Genomic DNA, 23,435 nt, shown 5'->3' on the forward strand with positions numbered 1-23,435 from the left:
AGTGGCTGTAGGAACATGTTTTCAAACCAGACTACTGTGTCTTGGCCCTGCTACTAACCTTTAGACATCAGAACTTTCGTCTGTCAAATGGAGAATATATGATTATAAAAAAGCAACTTCCTCAGAAGGTGTTGAGACTTTAAACGAGCTGACGTTAGGAACGGCTTAGCTCTGTGGCTCGCATAGACCTTGGAAACATAGAACATGTCTAAACAGTACCTGGACATAATATGCCAAGCGAAACAGGACGGGAACAGAAGAGGGGCAATAATGGATGCTAACTTACCTTCTTGGCTTTCTCCAACACATCATCCAGATCCTACAAGAACATAAACAACCACGCTTACTTTACATGAGTAGTTACTGCTCTTCAGCCATATACGCAGCTGGGACACCATAAGGGACAACACTGCCACAGGGTGGCAGAAGGTAAAATGTCTCCACAGACCGGCTTCCTGCTTTCTCTTACCCTCAGTAACACGCATCGCGCACAACAGAAACTTCTGCTGCTGAATACACAGGAAGTTCTGCCCCTCTTTACCCCTCAGCAACTTCTATAAACACACACACACACACACACACACACACACACACACACACACACACACTTTGCTTTTACAGTTTCACTGTCTCGCTGGTGGCTGCTCTCCAGTCTCCTTGACTGACTGTCCTCTGTGACTTCAAGCTCTTCGGTTCTCTCTGCACCTGTAAGAGATCTCATCTGTCTTGTCTACTTATTTAGCACCCTTGGCCACGCCATGCCATTTCTCTACCGCTGAGCTACATCCTCAGCCTCTCGTGGTTTTAGGTAGCACACTGAATCTCCAACTCACCTCAGTTTTTACTCTCTCTGAACCCACGACTCATATTCTAATTCCTATATAATCTTTCCATCTGGATGAGATCAAATTTACCAATATGTCCCCACTAGGGATTCTATCTGCCTGCCTCTCCACTCCCATCCCACACCATGGTCTTCATCTCAGCAAAGGGTATCACCACCTTACAGCACAAACCAGAAACGTAAGCACATTCGAGTCCTCCTTTCCCCTTGTGCTTCACAGCCAAGTCCCCGGCATGTATTGTTGGAGCTATTTCTAAAATACCTTGAGTACTTTTACTCTGATACAATATCATCCTAGCTTCTACCGTCTCCTGTCTGTACTGAGACTTCTTACGAGGCCTAGCTTTCTCTCCTTTACCTTTTTGCTGTAAAGGCCAGCCATGATAATCTAAGTCTTTACTTCCTCCAACCATTATCACCTGGGACTCTGGCCATCCATGAATTTCAGTGGAGGCTGGAGTCTCAGTTGTTTACCCTGAGACGAAGCCAGGCTGCCGGAGGAACCACAAGCTGAGATCACCCGACCCCCACCCAAGAACAGACTATTCAAAGGGAATTCCTGTTATTCCAAGTACTGTAGATTGAAACACTTGCAGCTCACAATCACTAGGAAACCCTAGATGAATGTCAGCCAATCAGGGGTCTTAAAACCTCAGAAACACCTCACCCCCACCTTTACTACTATAAAACCCTATTCTAATTGAGCTCAGGGCTCTCCGGTTATTCCAATACGTTGGACATGCGGGGAGACCGAGTTTGCAAACTTAATTAAAGGCGCTTTGCATTTACATACTGGACTCTTGGTTTCCTTGTGGGCTTGTTGGGGATTGCGGATTTGGGCGTAACATTTCCACAAAGCAGCAAATTTGTGTTCAGAATATTCTTTTTTTAAAATGAGTAGTCTTAAAACTTCAATGGGTGAAAAGTGCAAACTCAATGCAATCCGAATGTCTGACTAACCTACCTCTCCCATACCCTGGAAATCTCTCCAATCTTTGAAAATTCTATTAATCGCTTCCAGTTGTTGGTTAAGTAAAACAGGCTGAATTCCAAACTGTATGGGTGTCTATAACCTGCCGGCGGTCTTACACCATAAGCGTCATCTGCTAAGAGACAGACACCTGCTGCTCCTCCATCTGCAGTCTTCCCAACGTAGCAGGTAAAACCTATTTCCATCCCTACACACACGTGTTATTCTTGTTTGTCCCTCTGCCGGTCCAGAACTGGGACTTCTGCTAAGGGCGGGGACGGATCAGTACATCTCAGGAATGATAAGAGAAAGGACTGTCGAAAGGACAAACACAAGCTTCGTGGAGATAGTTTGCCACTAACTAAGATCAGAAAGAACAACCAGGACGACGACGGAGGTTCAAAGGGAAACTGGTCAGGTCGCCATAGACTAGGTAGGGTTTGAGGATTTGGGGAGAGGAAAGATAACTTTCGGGAAAGGACGCGGCCCTCCCGACTCCCGCAGGCCCCCAACTCGCCCTCACATACGCTGTTAAAGTCCGGGGCGGAGAGATGGCAGTGACAGTCCACTAGCCCCGAACCCACTGCCATTTCTGCAGGAAGCCGAAGGAAAAGTCTGGGGCCACGGAAGCCCAGGCGGAATCATAGGCGCCGGATTGAGTTTCCGGCCGGAAGCGTACAGTTGCGTCCCACTGAGGGAAACGTCCTTCCGGTCTCAGCGTCACCGCCTCAATTCAAACCGGGGAGATGGCGGGTAATCCCGAAGCGGTGCCGGTCTCCGCCTCGCAGGATCAAGACGCCCGGACCCCCTCAGACTCCCAGGCCTCGGTGCCCGCCTCTCCCGCGGAGGACTTCCGAGTGCGCTGCACCTTGAAAAGGGCCGTGGCGGAAGTGATGGAGCAATGCGGTCGCTTCGTGCAGGAGCTCGGGGCCGCGCTGCCGGAGGACGTCCGAGACCTCGCGCTGCGGGACGCGCAGTGGGTAGGGCCCGGCCCCGTTCCTTCCCGACCCTTACCCTGCTCAGCCCGGCTCCGGCTCCAGCCCCACAAACTGAATGCAGTCCGAGCTAGGCTGGGACATGTCAGGGAAGGCAGCTAGATGCCAGTGCCGCCCGGTGCTTCCTGTCCGCTGGACATCCAGGGGAAGCGAGCGCGTGTGTAATCTTAAAAGACAGGCTGTATTAGTGCACCCAAATATTTTAAGTGCTCACTTAATACAAAGTGACTCTTGTATGGACCAGCGCAGGTTTACTGTCTGGTAGCAGGAATTCTCCAGGATACGGTAACCCTCGAAGTCAGTCACCTGGCTAGGTTTTGGGTCTTTGCTCTTGCTTGTTGCATCGTGTGAATCGTGTGAACTGTTGCATCGTGTGAATGGAGCAGCAAAAGCCTTTTTCTTTAAGTTGAAAATGGAAGAAGCTGTCTTAATGGAATTTTCCTAAGATCACTAGTTGAACTGGACATGGCAGTGCACGCCCAGCACTTGGAAGGCAGAGGCACGCAAATCTCCGAGTTCAAGATCAGTCTGGTCTGCACGGTGAATTCCAGACCAACCAGGGTGACATAGAGAGACCCTATGCCCCGTACTCCATTGACCCTTATAACCCACTTCCCCCTTCACCTATGTTTTGCAAAACCTTGAAGATGATGGTTTCAGGGGAAGGACACTAGAAGTTGAGGGACAGATACGCAGTCCATATGTAGGGGAAACTTTCAGTCTGGGAATGCGGCACATTTGTGACCAGATGACAGCAGTGCAGGATAAAAATAGAGGTTATCACCGCAAAAAACAAAAATGAGGAGGGGCTGGAGATGTACTTGGTGAAAAGTGTTCTTGTGACATGCATGAGACAGGTTAAGTGAAAGAATAAGGAGAAAACCCTCTTTGGATTGTAATTCTGTATTCCAGTTTTCTGTTATTCCCTTTTGGAATCAAGGCAGGAGGAGAAACATTTAATAACATTTTTAGTAGTTCTTCTGGGAGACAGCTGTAAATAAGAGAACTGGTTTGTCTCATTCTAGAAAATTGCTAAGATATTCAGAACATCTACATACAGAAGACAACTGCGCCTTAACTTCTTACATCCTAGAGGATGAGCTCTTAGAATGGGAAGTAACACTTTGTAGCGGAGTTTTGACTGTGATGATAGACCTCTAGGTAGAACTGAATAAGAGAGCTGCACGTTCTTAGTGATTGCTGAAGCGGCAGTGAGTGTTTCAAAGACAGTTTGTACTCTCATGTACTCTCTGAGAGTTTAACAAAGTATAAGAATCTTTTTCTATGAGGTCTTTTTTCTCCTTTAGTGCGTGGGATTGGATGCAGAGCCTTGCTCACACCATCAAAGTGTTGTTCGCAGCGCTGTATTGTAGCCCTTTTTATAGTAGAATAGAATAGGGCATGAACTTTGACTCATAATTATCAGTCATTTATTATATAAGTGATACAAAAGACATGCTCACTAAAATTTCACAAACCATAGCATGTATTAAGTCCTGTTTGAATTGCCCATCTGTCTGAACCCCTTCTGGAAATAACTCACTGTTTTGGAGAACACGGGGGGGCCTCAGCCTTCTGTCCTTCCTCAGGGTTTGCCACTGTGTTCTTGTTCGTTTTTTATGTGGCCACGCTGCTGAGTGGACCCTGATAGAGCTGGCACAGTCCCCACTGTGTGGTAAGAGCATTTAGCTTTCTCCTAAAGGTTACCTTGGATTTTATTTTTTTTCTCAATTTTCATTTTGTTCCACAGAGATTCCATTATTGTCTTGCTAAAATGTTTGAATTCAGTATTTAGAGTCACTTTTGCTGACTTGACTGCTGTAAATTTATTGCAGACTTTTGAGTCCGCTGTTCAGGAGAATGTCAGCATCAAGGGACAAGCCTGGCAGGAAGCTACGGATCACTGTCTTATGGGTATGTGCTTAACTCTTCCTCTGTCATTAATTTCTCAGGTTGTTTTTGCAGCTAACTTTATTTTGAATGCTATTTTGTAATTTCTATTTTCATTGTTTCTCCGTGGTTGTTTTGAATAATAATGGCCTTCATGGACTTATATGTTTGAATTCATAGTCACCAGGGAGTGGAACTGTTAGAGTAGGATTAGGAGGTGTGGCCTTGTTGGAGGAAGTGTGTCACCGGGAGTGGGCTTAGAGTTTTCAAAAGCCCATGCCAAGCCCAGTCTCTCTCTGCTTGTAGCTCTCAGCTACTTCGGTGCCTGCTTGCATGCCACCATGCTCCCTGCCACGATAATGGACTAAGCCTTTGAAACTGTAAGCAAGTCCCAGTTAAAGCTTCCCTTTATAGGGGTTGCCTTGGTCATGGTGTCTCTTCTCAGCAGCAGAACAGTGACTAAGACACACTCTCCTTCTATCAACATTTCATCTGTTGGATGGAGTTGTGCAACCATGGCACCCTGTGGAGGTCAGAGGGCAGCTTTCAGGAGTTGTGGCTCCAGGAGCAAACTCGGGTCCTCGTTCAGGCTTGGTGGCAAGTGTTTTCACCTGCTGAGCATCTTACTGGCTTCAGTATCATTTATTTTAAAACACATCTAAATTACTGTGGAACGAAAAGAAGAAACTAATGTAGATTACTGAAGTCATAGCCCAAGAGAAGCTCAGTGGGTACCTTGATGTGTCCTGCCTGGTATCCTGAAAGGTCTTTCATCTTCAGATGCTTCTGTCAGTAGACTATTGGAAGTTATTGTAGAATTGTCCTCACTTAAAGAGGCCCAGAGAATACCTGTATTTCCTCATAAGCCAGGCTTTTGGTTTTGCAATGCTTAGATGATACTTAGAATGGACAGTGGTATGTTCTGATGTGTCAAGTTAACCTGTGTGAGTGGTGTGCAGAGGGTGTTACAAATTTGTAGGCAGCGTCTTAAGACTGTTAGTTTACTTCAAAGACTTGATTGTACCTTTGTTTGTTTTTGAGACAGTGTAGCCCTGACTGTCTTCGAACTCTGTAGACCAGGCTGGCCTCAAACTCAGAGATCCACCTGCCTCTGCCTTCCAAGTGCTGGGATCAAAGGCATGCGCTACCAAGCCTGCCTTAGACTTGATCATACCTTACTAATGGCGCTGGCATGCCAAAAAAAAAAAAAAAAAAAAGTGTTAACAGAAAGAGAAAGAAAGGTCAGAGTAGGAAGGAAACATCTGTAGAAAGGAGTGATCAGTTTGAGAAGAGAGAGGCTTCTCTGTATTTGCAGTACTGTCCAGAGAAGGGTGGCCTTGACAAGAGCCACGTGTGCCGTCTGTGTGTCTGGTAACATCACTGAGGGCTGACATTGTTGATGACACTCACTGCTTTGTGTTCACATTGTCCGGTCATTTGAGCTGATTACAGAGCTCCCAGCAACTCTCTGTGACTGTAACTTCTTCTCAGCCATAAGAGAGGGCTCTGCCCAGAGTTTCTTGTCTATTACCTGGGACTATATTAGTTGTCTTTTTACAATTACCAAAATAGATTTGGGGTTTGCACATAAACCCAAACCAACAGCATCTGTTTTGTAAAATATTAACACAATAATTGCTGATTAGTAGGGAATATATTTAAAAGTAGCCAGAAGTAATTTCTACACCATGTAGCTTTTCAGTGGGTCTTTATTTGAAACAAAACGTTGCCCAGAAAGGCAGATGGAGTGAATGGAGCCACAATGAGCGGGGAAGTAAGAGCAGATGTGTCAAGAAAGCTAAGTGAGCTGAGATTGCCACATGCCTCAGAGGCTTTATAAGGGAGTTGTACTTTATCACGTGGTCTTGGAGGACTCACAGGAGTGGGGGTGTGTGCGTGTGTGTTTAGTGCTGGTGAAGGAGTCTACAGACTCATGTCTATCTGTCTTAGGGGAGAACTGTAAGGAGACTTATGTGAATAGGTTTGACAGGCTTTGCTCTGGACAGATATAGGAAGCAAATGCAGGCTTCATGGGGGACAGAGGTTGAATCTGTTCTTTTTTGTTGTTTTTAATTGAGGTTCCCGACGAGCTCCTGCCCCAGGACCGCTCTGGAACTAAGGTAGACCATATATGTGAGGCGGCCTCTTCCCTCCCATTGTGACTGCCCCGGATGGTTCTGGTCACAGGATGTATGGTCAGACAAACTTAGAAGGGCAGTTCCTTGAGAGCAGAGCTCAGCTTTTAGAAATAAATACACATCAAGCATTTGCCCTTTGTTTATACATTGTGCTTTTACAAATTCTACCCCTTGGTGGCGCTAAGAAACCATTTTCCTGCACAGAAGATGTCCCTGATGGCTGATCCCAGAAAGGTGCTTGCTATGCAAACCTGGGCAGAGGTGGAAGGAGAGAAGTGACTCCAGATTTGTTCTTTGACCTCAGCACGCATGCTGTGGCGCGTGTGTTCTCGCCCATCACACACAGTCCCTGGTTTATCCTCGGAGAGCACTGCTGTTTGCTGAGGCTCCGTGACCTTACAGTTTCCTGTCCCAAAGATGTTTCTCCCTGGCTCTTCATCACTCAATGTCTTTGTTTACACCTAGATTTCAACTTAAATGTTATTTCTTTTCGGTCATTAACTCCTGCTGGTGGTGTTTTGTTGCTCTGTATCCTGTGTCTTTATAAACCTGTTGCATTTATCAGGTTACAGCTGTCTGTCTCTTGGGGTCATACTACATTCATCTTTCATTTCCTGTAGGTACTCAATAAGTGAGCAGTACAGAAATGATGGGGCTTATTAGTTTGCCATGTTTGTTTAATTATTTTGTGAATTGAGTGTATATAATGTTTCTATACTAATATGGACTTTTCTGAAATAGATGCTGACATCAAAGTGCTTGAAGATGAATTTGATGAGCTCATAGTAGATGTGGCAACAAAACGTAGGCAGTACCCGAGAAGGATCCTTGAGAGTGTCATCAAGACCTTGAAAGCACAGCACGAGAGTCTGGTGAGATGTTCACATTGAAGTCCTCACACAGTGTTTTACCTCAATAAAAAATTAGATTACCTTTCATATAGTACAGGCTGGCCGTGAACTCCTGATCTTCCAACCCCGAGCCCAAGTGCTGGGATTACAGTGTGCACTACCACACCTGGAGTGCTGGGATTACAGCGTGAACTAGCACACCTGGCTGGGGTTGCAGTGTGCCCTACCATACCTGGAATGCTGGGGTTACAGTGTGCACTACCGCGCCTGGCTGGGGTTACAGTGTGCACTACCACACCTGGAATGCTGGGGTTACAGTGTGCCCTACCGCGCCTGGCTGGGGTTACAGTGTGCCCTACCACACCTGGAATGCTGGGGTTACAGTGTGCCCTACCATACCTGGAATGCTGGGGTTACAGTGTGCCCTACCATACCTGGAATGCTGGGGTTACAGTGTGCCCTACCGCGCCTGGCTGGCTCATCTTTCCAGGTGGGCAAAGTCGTAGGCCTGCTTTTTCCTGTAGGTGCCAGTCACACGCTTGTCTTCTCGGTTGCAGACTGGGACAAATGCAGGGGAGGCACTGGCAGATTAGACCTGGGTCTCCTGGCTGTTGAGGAGATTTACTGGACTGGACTGCCCATCTTAATGACTATATGCGGGCTGTAGTTTGTGCAATCCTCTATACCTTCAGTTTTTCTTAAATCAGCGAGCTTTTTAAATGTGAGCCTTCCAGTAGTCCCTCCTCCTGCAGTGTTTCAGGGCATGAGAGGTCCGCAGTTGCTCTCAGCATCCAGAGTCACATGACGATGGGAAAACCTTCACAAGAACATTCCATCCGGCTCACAGCATTTGGCTTTAAACACAGCCCTCGCTAGACTTCAGGAAACCCCTGATGTGTGTTGACTGCTGTGTCTCCTCCCTGAAGAAAACCCTGCGACAGTGGGTGGGGGTGGAGAGAGAGCTGAGAGCATTGGTTGGCCCCTCCTTCTTTTCACCCTTTGTCTCAGGTTACCATTGAGCGGAAGTAGGACGGACATTTCCCTTCTCCCTCCGTTTGCCTGGCTCTGGGACAGCCAGCTGCCCTGTGTGCTGCAGGTGTGGACCGTAATGAACTGTGGGATAGTCTGGCTGCTTTTAAGAAGTTTCTGAGGAAATTGGAATTCTGGGTCTCAGACGTTTGTCTTGAGTGACCCTTCCGTCACACTTTGGTCACCGCCCTGTAGTTTAGACACCACCGTGCCTTCACTTTGTCCTTTCTGATTATAATCTTCATCCTGCTATTTCCTCTGTATGCAGCAGGTGGCAGTACGTAAAAGGTATTCAGAGCCGGGCAGTGGTGGCACACACCTTTGATCCCAGCACTCGGGAGGCAGAGGTGGGCAGATCTCTGAGTTCCAGGACAGCCAGGACTGTTACACAGAAAAATCCTGTCTCAGAAAACAAACAGCTAGGCGCTGGTGGCACATGCTTTTAATTCCAGCACTCAGGAGGCAGAGGCAGATGGATCTCTGTGAGTTTGAGACCAGCCTAGTCTACAAAGCTGGTTCCAGGACAGCCAGGACCAATATACAGAGAAACCTTGTCTCGAAAAACAGAGAGAGAGAGAGAGAGAGAGAGAGAGAGAGAGAGAGAGAGAGAGAGAAAACAAAAAGTTATTAAAAACTAAGGATATTTCCCCTACATAGTTCAGGATCTAAAAAGAGAAGAGCCTTGGGGCTGACACTGTTGACTGTACTGGTGTACTTGCTGACTCCAGCTGAAAGATGTGCCTATTTATCTGGCCATCACCTGTCTAAATTAATGTTTGGATCTGTGCTGTGTTTAGAAGCAGTATCGGCCTGTTGTACATCCGTTGGACCTGCGATGCGACCCTGACCCAGGTAAGCCAGATGAGTGTGTGTTGACAGTGTCACACACACAGATGGTCGGTGCTCCTGAGTGCGGCTGCACAGCTGTTGCCTGTACTAACAGGAACTCAGTTCTCTCTCAGTTTTGCCGTAGGTTTCTTTTGTTGTCTTAGTTTTCTGTCTTCATGATTTCAGATTTTATCTTTAATGTGGTCCTCCTGGTTTTCTCCATTTTTGTTATGTTTAACTTCTTGAGTTGGCTCAGATACAGTCTTTAATAAATGCAGTGAAGGCCACAGTGGATGAGCCCTGCTTTATATTCAGATTCCTGCATGTTTTCCAGCTTCCAATCCCAGTCCTTCTTACAGGCCTGCTTTGCTCCTCCTGCTGTGTGGATGCACTGTTCCTTACTTTCTTACTCTTGTTTCCCAGTTTGGAAGAGGCATACTGTGTTTTTCCAGTCTCTGTTTAGAGTAGGAAGGCTCATCTCAGCCCTGGGTTTAAACCAGGGAAGCTGACAATTCCCACTCTCTGCCCTGCTGGAGCACATTGGTTCCTTCCATTTTACAGAGAGGCAGATTTGCAGCTACTGTTCCCTTGCTAGGGTTGCATAATGAAGCAGTCCTGGCCAGGTTATGCGGGTCGGTGCTCCAAAGAAATCCTTCCTGCCAGCATCACCATGGCTGAGGGCTAGTCTCCTCCTCCCGACTCCAGAAGCAGCATCTAGTCTACAGCATTACCATGTTCTGAGTGGGGGAACATGAGCCTGCAACAAGGTGCTTGGGTGAAAGGAAGCTGCTGTGGCAATGTTAGATGGGAATTTTTATGGTTACCGTCAAGAGGAAGAACTCTGAGGAATGAACTCAAGTCCATGGGACAAAAGAATTGACAAATAAGATCAGATACTTGGCTGAGGCCAGATTAAAACCCTTGGGTTAAGACTTTGACAGGCCCAAGGGAGACTGTGTAGTCGGGTTTTGTTTGTTTGCTTGTTTTAACTTTTTTGGCTCTTTGACTCTTGGGGGCCCACCACTCAGCTCCCAAATAAATCACACACAGGCACACACAATCACACACTGGCACACACAATCACACACAGGCACACAATCATCACACACAGGTGTGCGCACACACACAGGCACACACAGGCACTTACTATTGTTTGTGAATGCCCAGCTTTAGCTTCGCTCATTTCTAGCCAGCTTTCCTTAAATTTCCTACCTTTTGTGCCCCTGGGCTTTTTCCTTTTCTTAGTTCTGTGTATCTTACTCTCAATCTTACTCTGTGACTGGCTGGGTGGCCCCTGGTGTCCTCTTCTCCTTGTTCTCCTGTTCCTCAATCCCTCTTTTTCTCCCTCTATTTATTCTCTCTGCCTGCCAGCCCCGCCTATTCTTTCTCCTGCCTAGCTATTGGCTGTTCAGCTCTTTATTAGACCAATCAGGTGTTTCAGGCAGGCAGAGTAACACAGCTTCACAAAGTTAAACAAATGTAACATAAAAGAATGAAACACATCTTTGCATCTTGAAAACAAATGTTCCACAGCATAAACAAATGTAACAACTCTCAAAATCCTATTCCACAGCAAGATTGGCACCACAGTGCTGTAGAAGGGCAAGGTGCTTTGGGCGCACAGCTTTGTAGCCTGTTTGTATTTTCAGCAGAAATGCTGACTTCCATCCTTATGACTCATGGCATTGGTGGCACTGGTTGCCTCCTCAGAAACTGATCCAAGCCTGGCGTCCTCTGAGCACGCTTGCTTATCCGTGCTCAGGAAGTACACTGGGAGTAGATGTGAGGCTGCCAGCTGGTGCGTTTCTGCTGAGTCTGCAGGCTTGGGAGGTTCGTGTTCCCTTGTTAGTCAAGCAGTGACCCGGAAGCAAAACTGGGCTCATTGCTCAATCTTTCATTTCCACATTTTCATTTCCCCGTGTTTTAGAAAGCCAGCAGCCAGGGAAGACTGTTCTCAGAGGTTCTGAACTTCCACATTTTGTAAGGGCAATTTTCCCCCCAGCTATCCACTGATTAACTGTTTACCAATAAGATTTCGTCAGGAGCAGCCTTGAAAAGCCCCTGAAATGAAGAGGTTCTTTCCCCATTACCCTGCCTTACACAGCGATGGCAGAGATGTTCAGAGTTCTCCTGTAGTTGAAGCCTGGGTTCTAGGCTGGCCCTGTGAGCAGTACCTTCTGGCAGTCCGCGTTTCCTGGCAGTGCTGTCTGGCCTCAGGCACCGCGGAGTAGTCTGTGGTAGTGCTCTCAAGTAGCCACACTTCAGTGCTCACATTGCTGTCTGGGCTGCAGAACTTTTACTCTAAGGAGGAAAAGACTTTATTTTGGAGATAATATAAGTGACCATGGCCGGGGAGTGCAGATTTAGGTTATTGCAAATTTCTTTCTTTCTTTCTTTCTTTCTTTCTTTCTTTCTTTCTTTCTTTCTTTCCTTCCTTCCTTCCTTCCTTCCTTCCTTCCTTCCTTCCTTCCTTCCTTCCTTCCTTCCTTCCTTCCTTCCTTCCTTCCTTCCTTTCTTACAGGGTTTCTCTGTAACTGTCCTAACCAGCTCTTATAGACCAGGCTGGCCTTGAACTCACAGAGATCTGCTTGTCTCTGCCTGCCGAGTGCTGGGATTAAAGGTGTGCACCAGCACCTCCTGGCCCTACTGCAGGTTTCATGTTGTAGTGTGGAGTTTCACAGTAGCAATAGAGAGAATCATTAGCAGGGCTATCTATTTGACGCATTGCTGGAAGTGTCAGGCCGGTGGTGACAAAGAAGCTGTCTGGACAGCATCGTTTATCTCTCAGTTGGTGCATTTCAAAGGATTTATCTAATGGCCACAAGGATGTAAGGTCACTCACAAAGGTGGCATACCTGGTGGGAAGGGCGGTAAAGATGGCTCAGATAATTTGGCTCTGGACTTGAAACACTATCCTTTCCAGGTTGTATTAAGTCCCTGAGCCTTAGAAGGCTCCCTCTGAGGTGTGGATTGGTCAGAGCTGTTCCTATGGAGGCTGTGAGGGAGGAGGCAGGGGACGCTCTGGGGAAGCCCAACATCTCTCACACGGACTAGGAGACTTCCTCAGGCAGCGTTCCTGTGTTCTTCCCAGTTATAAAACATGGCAGATGCACTTAGGATCATTGTGGGCAGGGAGCAAGAAGCTTCCTGCTTTGGAATTTTTTCAGGTATTCATGTAGGGAAATGATGTTTTTAACTTCCTAAAAATTTTTATTTATGGTGTGTGTTTGTGCACACACACATGTGCGTGCTGTAGTATGTGTGTGGAGGTCAGAGGACAATTACAGAAGTCTATTCTCTCCTTCTACCACATGGGTTCCAGGAATCAAATCAGGTTGTCAGGACTGGCAGCAAGTTCCTTTTCCTGCTGAGCCATCTTACCAGCCCAGAAAATAAGTTTTATGTCTTTACAGTAGATCTACATTTTTTATGAGTTTTGCTTCACTTTGTGATGGCCTGGGATGTGTGGCCTCTTGCTATTGCCTTCTGGGTGCTGAGGTCCCAGGTGTCTGTCTCCTTTCTGTAGAGGTCATTGTGAGGTGTGTGTGCTTTCTCCCTTTTTGTCTTTAGTTTTAAAAATATTTTTTTTGGTTCTATTTCTAGAATTATCGATAACTTGAGTTTTATCTTGTTTGTTTTTGAAACACTGTGTGTCTTTGGCTGGCCTGGAACTCACTATGTTGACCAGACTAGCCTCAAATTTAGAGAGGCCCATGACCCACCTCTGCCTCCCAAGTGCTGGATTAAAGGCGAGTACCGTCACATACTGCAGGCACCTTTAGTTTTAAAGGCAAAGGGTTCAGTTTACTTAATTAGGAAAGAAGAGGTACTGTAAATTCATAGTTAAACATTTAGTTTTAGGATGGTATCAGGAAACCCATTCTCCTGATGCTCAGTCTTTCCCAGTTGTGAATGTACATCTTTGGGTAGACAGTGTGTGATTTCTGGCAGGGTGATACTTAGGGTGTCACGTTGGATTCCAGATGTGAGTTCTAACTCTCCAGTTGCAGTTCCCCTTCTCGGGTTGTCTGTGAGAGGCGGCCATGAGGCCTGCTCTGACAGGATGTGTGGTGGCTGCAGCAGAACAGGCTTCGGGGAGTCTCCCTGCTCTGCTCTCATCGGAACTTCCTCAGAAGACTCATCACACACACCAGCTTCACTTTTTGTTTTGTTTTGTTTTTGAAACAGGGTCTCTCTATGTAGTCCCAGCTGTCCTGGAACTCCCTCTGTAGACCAGGCTGACCTCGAACTCACAGACATCCACCTGCCACTGCCTCCTAAGTGCAGGGATTAAGGGTGTGCCACTGTGCCTGGCTGTCCACTAGCTTCACTTAATCTTCTCATTGCTGTAGAAAACTATCAGTTGGGTTCTTACGCTATGACATCCTTCAGTGTGAGCTGTCACTGCAGCCCTTCTGACGTGACAGTTGCTTCTCCCTGCATTCCGTCCCATCTCTCTGGCTTCCTTCCAGAACTGTGAATCTGTGGGTGTGGCAAACACGAGGTTCTCCATCTTCCTATTCTAACCTTCACCAGCTGCCCTCTCCTGCTGCAAACCTTCATCCTGTCTGTCCTTTTCTCATTATCCTGGAATTTCTTCACTTCTGTTGTGGATTGTCTTTCCTGGTTCCTGTTTTCTCCTGGTTCTGATATATTTCCTTATTTGGGTAAAGTGTGTCCTATCCTCTGACCCTGTCATCGTCAGTCCATTTGGCACCAGGTCCCTGTGAGTTGGTGTCACCCTCTTTGATTAAGGAAGTGCCCGGTGCCATGGCTGTGCACTGTTATAGCATTGCTCTCAGGTGCTGGGGTCACCACTAGATTAGGTCCCACCCTTAGAGAACAGTCCTCCTCCCAGGAGAGGCCAGGCTTCTCATTGGTGTACATACTGCCCTCTAGTGGCCCTTCTGAAAAAGTTGGAGGATGTTTGGGGGTAAGGGATGGTGTAATTTGTAAAATTTGTAAAAGGGATATGTAGTCATGCCAGAAATACTAAATGCCTTATGTGTCAGGCCCAGTTTTAGGATACCCCATCATATACTTGGGTGTGATAATCTAAGTATGCAAGCCTAGAGCCTAGCTCCATTTTACACTCAAGCCCAAACCCCTCTTGGGCTTATATGTTGCCATTGCTTGTACAACAGATGAAAAACAGGTGTTGTTTGGCATTGGGAAGACAAAGATGAAGAAAAGGTGGCATGGGGTATTTGGGAGCTGATAGAACTCATTCTGTAAGCTAAGTTCTTACTTAAGGAGCCTAGAGAGAAGGTTTTGCTCAGGCCAAGGACAGCGGCTGCTGCTGCTAACAAAAGCTCCAGCAGCAGTAAAGACTGTGGCTGCCTTGTTCACATAGAGAACTAAGAGTCATTGTTGCATATGTGTTTGTTATAGAACGACAGAGTATACAACTTGATGAAGTTATGTATCCGTACATGTGTATATAACCACTCATCTAGATATGAGTGTCTGGTGGCCAGAAACATGGCAAACATTTTAAACCGTGTTCAGCTGCGCCCATTATGTTTTCATGTATACAGGGAATACAACAGTTTCCATAAATCCTGGAATCATGATGAAAATAGTCCATTGCATTTCTTCATGTCAACTGTTGAACCTATTTCTTAAAATTTAGAAGTATTTTATCTGGGAGAAAGTGAAATGAGGAATAAGATGTATCAGAAACACCCCCAGAAACATGAAGACCTTCTCATATGCTTGCCTGGCAACCAAGCATTTAACACATTGGCCTTCTAGATCCACTGGAATGTTCTAGATGGTCACTTATTGAGAACTTTAATGTACACTACTCTCATGTTGGATTGGTTACCTGTGGTTACAGCTAAAACAATAAACTATCCCTGTGATTTCTGGGTCGTTAACCTGGTAGAAGTGACTTTAGTTCCTCCCAGCATGGGCCTGTAAGCCTCCTGCCACCTCTCAACTTGCTTCTCCCAATGTCATGACAGAGCGTGCCCCCTGCCCCACATGACGGAAGCCCTAAAACACCTTGACTGTGGAAGTGGCTGTTAGAGCGGTCAGGTACCAGTCATGCAGAGGGAAAGGGCTGTGTGCGTACAAGTGTGCACACTGCAGTGGGCCCTTGTGGACCATTGTGAAGGTGGCTCATGCGCACAAGGATGCTAACGTGTTGTTGCGGTGTTGGGGTTCTCTGGATTTGAGAGAGAGACTGTATTACCAGGGTGGCCTACAGCCTGCGGTCTGGGTAGTTCTGTGGCTGTCTCCTGACGGAGAGGCCAGGCTAGTCTTGACTCAGTTTCCATTCTGGTGCTGGGGTACCAGGAAATTCGGTTGCACTGTGGGTCTTCAGTCTGCACTGAAGCCCTAGAGACGTGGGTTCTAGTAGTGAAGGGATCCTCAGCAGAGCACAGCCTTGCAACCTTGTCTCGGTTCTGGGGTCGAACATTTGCCTAGTCAACTCACTGGCCCGTGTTTGCTTTTATAAAGTTCAGAATCATTTAAAAATAAAGTCTTAGGGGGCTGGTGAGATGGCTCAGTGGTTAAGAGCACTGACTGCTCCTCCAGAGGACCAGGGTTCAATTCCCAGCACCCACATGGAAGCTCACAGCTGTCTGTAGCTCCAATTCAAGAGAATCTAACATCATTATACCAATGTGCATGAAATAGTTAAAGTTTAAATAAAAATAAAGTCTTACCCTGCGCTTGTCTTAACTTGATGTACAGAGGGGTCAGCTGCAGGAATGTGTATAGAACGGATGTCAGGTGCTCTTGGGGCACAGCGGGAACTGCCCTGCATCCAGCCTGTGTGCACACCTTTGAATTGCACTCTGCTGTTCTCCTGGTCCTCTTATTCGTCTTGATAAATTGGATAGAATGTTGACTTCAGTAGATTACAAAGTACTGTAAGAAAAAGGAGACTAAGGTGAACAGTCCTGACAGATTCCAGCCTGACCTGCATCTTAGTGTCTTTATGGTTGGCTAATTATATAAAGAACCTAAAATACTGTTGGTGGTTTCTTCCAGCTTCTCATGTGGAAAGTTTGAAATGCCGAGGGGACGCCATAGCTAAGAAAATCAGTGACGCCATGAAGGTAAAAGCTGTGCTGTGTATGTAGAGTGGAAAAGACGGAGCTTGCTGTGGGTGCCGGGCGTGTCTGGGCTGCAGGAGGGTGCTCAGGAGTCTCTTCCGTGGCTCAGAGTGTGTTAAGCAGCAATAACATTCAGAGTTCCATTTATCAGGTGCCTACTGTGTGCCACGTACTCTATCTGGCGGGTGCTTACCGTAAGCTGTGTACCCCTGGTTTCTCTAGTGAGATTATACTTTCTGAGCTGTGCCGGGATGACTGTTGGTGACATTTATGGAGCATGTGCTGTCTGCTCTATGTCTGCTGTCACACTAACCCCAATAGGATAAGTATTTTAACCCATGAATTAGAGACAGGGAAACCGAGGCACTAAGAGCCTCGATCATTTGCCCAACCAGGTTCCTGAACCAGGCTCTGGCTTCAGAACTTGTCTGTTGTCATCTCTGCTTTCGTGCCAGGCTCGGACCCAGGTCTGGCACACGCTCATCACATGGTGCCCGAGCTGTGTTCTAGACATGGGACATGGGATTTGCTCTTCGTCACTCTAGTTATTACACTACAGCTGGGTCACCTCAAGGTCATCCTAACATGGTTTCTACTGGGACATTTATTTTACCTAAACATAAAAGTAAATTCCTGGTACATGGAAATGATTTTTAAATTTCAGTGCCTCCCTAGTTCTGATGGCCATGCCCTGTGGCATTATTTTTGGTTTGTATGGATTCCATGTTTTTCTGATAGTTGATTATCTTTTGCTTTCATCCAATTCTTGATCCAGAGTTGGTGGGCTGGGTATTCAGCTTGCCCTATTTTTATAAACAAAACTTAATTGGAACAGAGATGGAATCATTCATTTACTTCCTGTGTGTTGTTTCTTTTATGTTCTAAATAGACTTGACCTAAAAAATTGCAGTGCAGCATGTCCGTGTCTGTGTATTCCGTGTCTTTGTCTTGTATTCACCTTTGAACCTGATATTTTCCTTCCCAAGGCTTTGCCTGCGTTAATTGAACAAGGAGACGGCTTTTCCCAGGTCTTGAAGATGCAGCCTGTCATCCAGCTACAGAGGATCAATCAGGAAGTCTTTTCCAGCTGTTACAGGAGAGCAGATACCAAGCCCGACAAGTCTATAACACAAATAGAAACCACGCCGACCGAGACTGCAGCCAGGAAAGCCTCGAACATTGTGCTAAAGAGAAAGCACGCCCCGTCGGACTGCTCTGAGAGAAAGCGCTATCCACTGCGGCTAAAGAAAATCAATCTCGATGGATAAGCTGTGGGTTGGGGAATTGAAGTCAGTGCTCTCAGCGTTAGGGTCACAGTCTGCTGCGCGGGGGACGTCACTTCAACTGCCTGTGACTCTCTGCAGGCACAGTGCTCCACTCTGCTTGTCCTGGGCTGTGGCGGGTTCTCTATGCCCTTGATCTCCTTCTGCTCTAGGTAAAAACCTTTTGAGGCTTGCACAGCCCTGCCCATGTCCTCAGATGCCATCGGTCCCTGCAGCCTTGCAGCTGCTGAGGCCTTGCAGGGGTGTGGGCTGATGCCCTGGGGTGGCTCTGCACGGCAGTGTGTGCATGGCTCGTTCAGTTCATAGGCAAGCGCACCAAAGACGGGCCTGGCCTTGGCTCTGTTCCAGGGGCAGTTAATTTACAGTTTTAGGGTTTTGTTTTGTGAGAAAGGAGAAGGCTATTATTTATGCAGGGAATATTCTTAAACAGCAAACCTGAGGCTGGAGCCTCTGTTTCTTGCCTACACTTTCATATCCGTAGGTTTTTTAATATAACTTGACTGGGAACTGAGTTTCTTTTAAAGTTTTCGTTTCCAAATAGATCCTTCCAGTTCAAAGCATACATTAGGATTGTTTGTCATGCCATGTACAGCAGATCTAGGCCGAGCGAGCTACCCCTGTTAAGGGCCTTGATATCTGACATAGTGTCAGACTTAAAAGGGTCTCAGCAAACTTACACTCTGAGATTTAGCCACAGCCTCTCAGAGCCGGCATTGTGTCTCACATGGTGCATTGTGGATAGGGCCTCTAGCTTACCACCTGTTTCCTTTTTGGCGACTATACACTTTTGTCCGTTTCCAGAGGAATGTACTAAGGTCTTGGAAATTCTGTATTACTCTTGCTTGGTATGTCCCCATGATCATACACATCTTGGTTTGTCTGGTTTTCTCATTTGAAAAAGCCTTATGGTGAGGCCATTTATGGAATCTTTAGATTCTGTTTTAGTGTTCCTACAGAGCAATGTTTTTGTTTTGTGTTTTAAAATAACACATAAAGACCAAATTCCTGGCTCGTGCTCTCTCCAGCTAACAAAGCATTCTTGGTGCCAGCCTGCGCCAGACAGCAGGTCGGCACTCTGCGTTCTGAGTGAACTGACCTTTGCCTGAGAATCACTTGGCAAGTTCAGGAGGTGGCTGCTGTTCTGTGATTGATCTCACTTCAGAAGTTCCCAAGCAGGCAAGGCTGGGCCACCAGGCTGTGAGGCAATGCGGTGGTTTTCCATTGGGCGAGTGCTGTAGGACCCAATGGGAGTATGAGCTTGGAGGCGTCCCGCTGGGTGGTTCTCAGGATCTGAGGCTGCACCAAGAGGAGTTTTGAACGATTCACAAATGTCTGGCATGAATGTGACTTGACCTTGGAGAGGTGACGGGGCTCACGTACAACAGTTCTCAGTGGAGGATTGTCTTCCAAGGGAGCATTTGTCAAGGCCAAGGCGCTTCTGCCTATGGTAACTTAAGGTGTTTGAGTGTGTGTGTCGGGAGAGGGGGTACTGCTGTCATCAGTGAGCTGACACCGCACCTGCCCTGGATGGCAGATGCCCCAGACCAGTCATCCTGAGGCAGAGAAGCCTGTTGAGGGGAGAGCTGTAGTGTAAGGTGGTGTGGCTGTTGCGCCATTCCGACCTATCTGGGAAGCGCTATCAGTACTGGCGTGCGACTGTTGTGGCATTCTGCCTGTTTATACCCTGTGTGTGTGTGTGTGTGTGTCCCCGCCAGCCTGGGCTGCCTGGCAATACCGTGTGTGTGTGTATGTGCGTGTGTGTATGTGCGTGTGTGTGTGTGTGTGTGTGTCCGTCCATCAGCCTGGGCTTCCTGGCAGTACTGTGTGTGTCCCCGCCCAATAGATAAGACTAATGTGACCAAGTCTTAGCTGTCCAGTCTAGAATTTGCTTCTAATGCTAGAAGGTTTTACAATAAAGTTTGAATTCAGTGGTCATTTTCATGTGTGTTCCTTTATACCACACGTACTCAGTGACTCTGCAGTACTAGGGGCTGGGTGGAGATCTTCCGCCTGTGCGTGCAAACACTCCCCACCTGTCTGGTGTGCTCCTTCCACTGTGCACTGTCCCGCCTGTCTACCATGGGACAGTTCGCAAGTCAGGCAAGGGGCTGGAGATTGAAACACACACACAAAACAGAGACACGAGTCATCCTTGAAACAAGAATGTCCCTTTGCTGTGTTCCAGGGCAGCTTCCGTAGGGGCTCTCCTTGACTAATGGCCACGCCCTAGCTCTCAGGATTTTTCAGCTGCAAGCCCACCAGAAACCACTCTCCTGCCATCAGGAACCCATGAGGGTCTCGTGCCCAGAGCAGCTGCAAGCACAGGAAAACCAGTTGTTTACTCTGGCAGGCAGGGGTCACAGAAAATTCAGGGTCTGAGGGTCTGCAGTCCCCAACACCACAGGACATCAGTGGTAGCTGAGAACCCCTTAGTGGGGTAGTAGGATCTCAGGGAGACAGTCCCCTGCACTTTGACTTTCTGAGGGAACGTGGGCGTTGAAACTGGGGCTTTGGCAATTTCTGTGGAATCAAATGTTTGCAAGAAATGGCTTCATCTGTTTCTAGAGCATGAAGAAATTTGTAAACAAACACCCCCTGCCTGGGGTGACGACTCTGTCCCCAGCCCAACCCCAGCACCCCTGGGCTTGCCCTCCTTGGGATACCAGTGGCTTCAAGCTGGGGGGCTGTGCTGGGGTCTCCAGTGGAGTGAGACGGGATGTCAAGGTAAGGTAGCCAGGGGCCCATAACCAGCTTCACCTGGTGTCATCTGTGAAAATGGCTCCCCCCACAGAGATCTCCCCCAGTGCTGCATAAGACTGCTCAATACCGCAGCCCAGTATCTGAATCCTCAGAAAATATGAACTTCCTAATGAAATTCCCTTTCTCTTTCATGCCTCCCTGAAATCCGATGAAAATGTTATGCGAACAGATTTGCTCTAGCCACTAGGTCTCCTGCTGATTCTAGTCTTGTTTGTTCAAAATAAAGGATGGCTCAAAAAAAAACACCAGCAGTGCCGGGTGGGGGAGGGGCTTAACAGCGCGAGCTGGGCTGGGGATGCAGCTCAGTGGTACAGGGCTTGCCTGACCGCTTGGGCGCTGAGCTCAGACAATAGCATTGTTTAAGCAGCATATGAATAATAATGATATTTATATCGGCCTTGTTATGTTGTCCAGACTGATCTTTTGGTGTTTTTGTTATTCTTGAGACAGGGTCTCGCTGTGTAGCTCAGGCTGGCCTCAAACTTGACATCTTCCTGTCAGCTTCCGGAGGGGTTGTTACATGCATGTGCTAGCCTCACTCTAGCCTAAGGATGATCTCAGTCTCCTTGACTCTAGTTATCCTCCTGCCTCAGCCTCCCAAGTATCTGGGAACACAGGCATGGTCGCTGCATCTAGCTAGAATCCTCTGGACCCATTGTACAAAAATAGATTTTTTTATAACCATTTCAGTTTGTGTTTTTGTTTTCGTTGATTTTATTAGGAGACGAAGTCTTATTCTGCAGCCTGAGCAGGCCTGGAGCTCACTATAAAGCTGAGGCTGGCCTCAGACCTTCGGTGATGCTTTTATGTAGCCCTCTGAATGCTGAGAATGGAGGTGTGTGTCACTCAGTGTTTACAGGTCTAGCCTGGGGTAGTGTTCCCTGCCAGGTAAAGACATGGCAGGTAGAGTCAGCCAGTGGAGAAAGGCTCTTTATTAGAGGTGAGGGCCCACACAGCAAGGCACACAAAGACACTCTGCTTTGTAGAAGGGGGACTCCTGAGCCCCACACCCAGTCTTCCCTTGAGGGGTTCTAAGGGCCTTTGAGGGACCTTCAGCCCCTAAGTTAGGGCTGGCCAATATGAACAAAGACAGGGAGCTGATAGGCCCAAGACTTCGAAGCAAACATGTCCCGATCTTTCTGACCAGTCTACGGCAGGGGCAGCCCACCGATGGGGGAGAGAGCCCACCAGGCCTCTGGTCAGGAGTGTGAGGAAGGGGCCAGGCGTTTGCCATCTTGATAGCTTTGTGGCCCCTCTTTCTACTTAACTCCTGCCAGGGATCTGTCCAACTCCTAGTCTCTCACCACCACACCTGAAGACCTGTTTTCAATTTTGTGGTATTAGGGATCAAAGCCAAGGCCTTGGGCACAGTGAGTGGGCACCTGCCTCTGAGTTCATTTCCAGTTTATTCACTGAAGGGGACAGCAAGAGGCCAGTGGTTCCCACACACTGTTTTCTTCCCCCATGTGCTGAGATCTCTCATTCTCAGAACCTCCTGGGGTTGGGCAACATCACCCGCACTGTGATGGCGAGGAGATGGAGCTGAGAGAGGCTAAGCCCCTTGCCGCTGTCCGGCAGGCAGCTGAGCAGGCTCAAAGCCGTCTGGCCTAGTCAGGTCTCAGATGTCCCCAGTGATGCATCACGGGACTGTTTTGTCTTGTTCCTCAGCAATACATACCAACATACAATGACAAGTTCTGAGTTTCCTGGGCTTCAGGCATGGCTCATATAAAGCAGTAGAGGCATCTGTGAAAGGAAACGGTGTTTAAAACAGGTCGTGTGTGTTTTGCTGTCTGTGGCTCGGGGTCTACCAGCCACCAAAGCCAGGCTGGCTGCATTGCAGGATGTGAGGAGTCACCCGTTACAAGAAACTCTGAATCACTGAACTGATTCAAGTTTCGAAGTGATTTCCAGACAACTGGGCCATCACACTTTAGGAACAGAGCAAGCCTCCCATTTAATCCGTTGTCTATCGAGGTTTATGCTGGGGTAAGTCCCACGAAGCCTCAGAATTCAGAAGGATCGCTATAGCAGACGAGAACCTGACTCATAAGGTCTGAGGGTAAACAAGATAGCTCGCAGAAGTCTATACCACGTTTATTCTTTCCCATGCCCTCAGTGCCCCTTTCGACGCGTCTCCTCAATGTTCGTCTTTTGATGTTCCTCGCTCTTCTTCCCATCACACAAGGTTTCCAGTTTATAGACCCACACAGACATAGGTCACAATTCTCTGGTAAATAAGTGATACCAAGCATGCATTCCTTAGGACTAACAGGATGGATGAGACTGACGAAGTAGGCCCCTTGTGTCTCAGAAGGGGCGTGGCTGTGGAGCTCCCCAGCAGACACTGGGAGGATTAGGATAGAGCTTGTCTCCCCACTCCGCCCTATCCCCCAGGCTAAGCATCAGGGTGCTGTATCCACTGGCACCCAGGTAAGAAGGAATTTCTTTCTCTGGGGCTGGTTTAGCGACCCAAGCTTTTTTTCTGTATATGTTATGAGTAAAGGTACAAAGAGTTAATTTCCTCGACTAAGACCTTGTGTCACATGAGAGGTGAAGGTAAGTGCAGAATATTGATAGCTTGTTAGGGTAGAGCAAAGGTCAGTGGGTTACACTCTCCTGAGCTAGCTGTTAGAGAATTCGGGGCCACCTAGACCTTTCCATCGGTAAGTGCAGACATACTGTCTTTCCCGTTCAGTGCTCCTGCTCAGGGCTCCTTTCCTGTCAATAAGGATAACTGTGGCCGACTAACTTTGTGTTGATTTGTCTATGAGAACAAA

At 47.5% G+C, this 23,435-nt stretch overlaps 2 protein-coding genes across 5 annotated transcripts in view; one reads left to right on the forward strand and one right to left on the reverse strand.

Moving 5' to 3' along the window:
• Positions 1–2,497, reverse strand: part of Tatdn3 (TatD DNase domain containing 3) — an 18,245-nt gene extending 15,748 nt beyond the window's left edge. For 2 of the 4 annotated variants that reach the window (XM_050148188.1, XM_050148186.1), the window contains exons 1-2: positions 2,342–2,497; positions 287–319 (exon numbers count right to left, since the gene is read on the reverse strand). In XM_050148188.1, the coding sequence (XP_050004145.1) occupies positions 287–319; positions 2,342–2,404 (96 nt within the window). In that variant the 5' untranslated portion in view covers positions 2,405–2,497. The remainder of the gene's footprint in view (positions 1–286; positions 320–2,341) is intronic. The other 2 variants (XM_050148189.1, XM_050148185.1) reach the window with 2 other exon arrangements.
• Positions 2,465–19,830, forward strand: Nsl1 (NSL1 component of MIS12 kinetochore complex). Its single transcript, XM_050148184.1, has 6 exons — positions 2,465–2,794; positions 4,645–4,723; positions 7,579–7,709; positions 9,515–9,569; positions 16,548–16,615; positions 17,599–19,830. The coding sequence occupies exons 1-6, from the start codon at positions 2,561–2,563 to the stop codon at positions 17,878–17,880; spliced, it is 849 nt and encodes a 282-aa protein (XP_050004141.1). The 5' UTR covers positions 2,465–2,560; the 3' UTR covers positions 17,881–19,830.
• Positions 19,831–23,435: the final 3,605 nt, after the last annotated feature.

The sequence above is a fragment of the Alexandromys fortis genome, unplaced genomic scaffold, assembly GCF_014885135.2.
Source record: "Alexandromys fortis isolate MF-2015 unplaced genomic scaffold, M_Fortis_MF-2015_v1.1 scaffold_62, whole genome shotgun sequence".
In the NCBI taxonomy this organism is placed as follows: domain Eukaryota; kingdom Metazoa; phylum Chordata; class Mammalia; order Rodentia; family Cricetidae; genus Alexandromys; species Alexandromys fortis.

Coding starts and splice junctions, on each gene's coding strand:
- Nsl1 (XM_050148184.1), top strand. CDS start 2,561: ATGGCGGGTAATCCCGAAGCGGTGCCGGTCTCCGCCTCGCAGGATCAA. Junction 4,724..7,578: donor TACGGATCACTGTCTTATGG/GTATGTGCTTAA, acceptor TTTCTGAAATAG/ATGCTGACATCAAAGTGCTT. Junction 9,570..16,547: donor GCGATGCGACCCTGACCCAG/GTAAGCCAGATG, acceptor GGTTTCTTCCAG/CTTCTCATGTGGAAAGTTTG.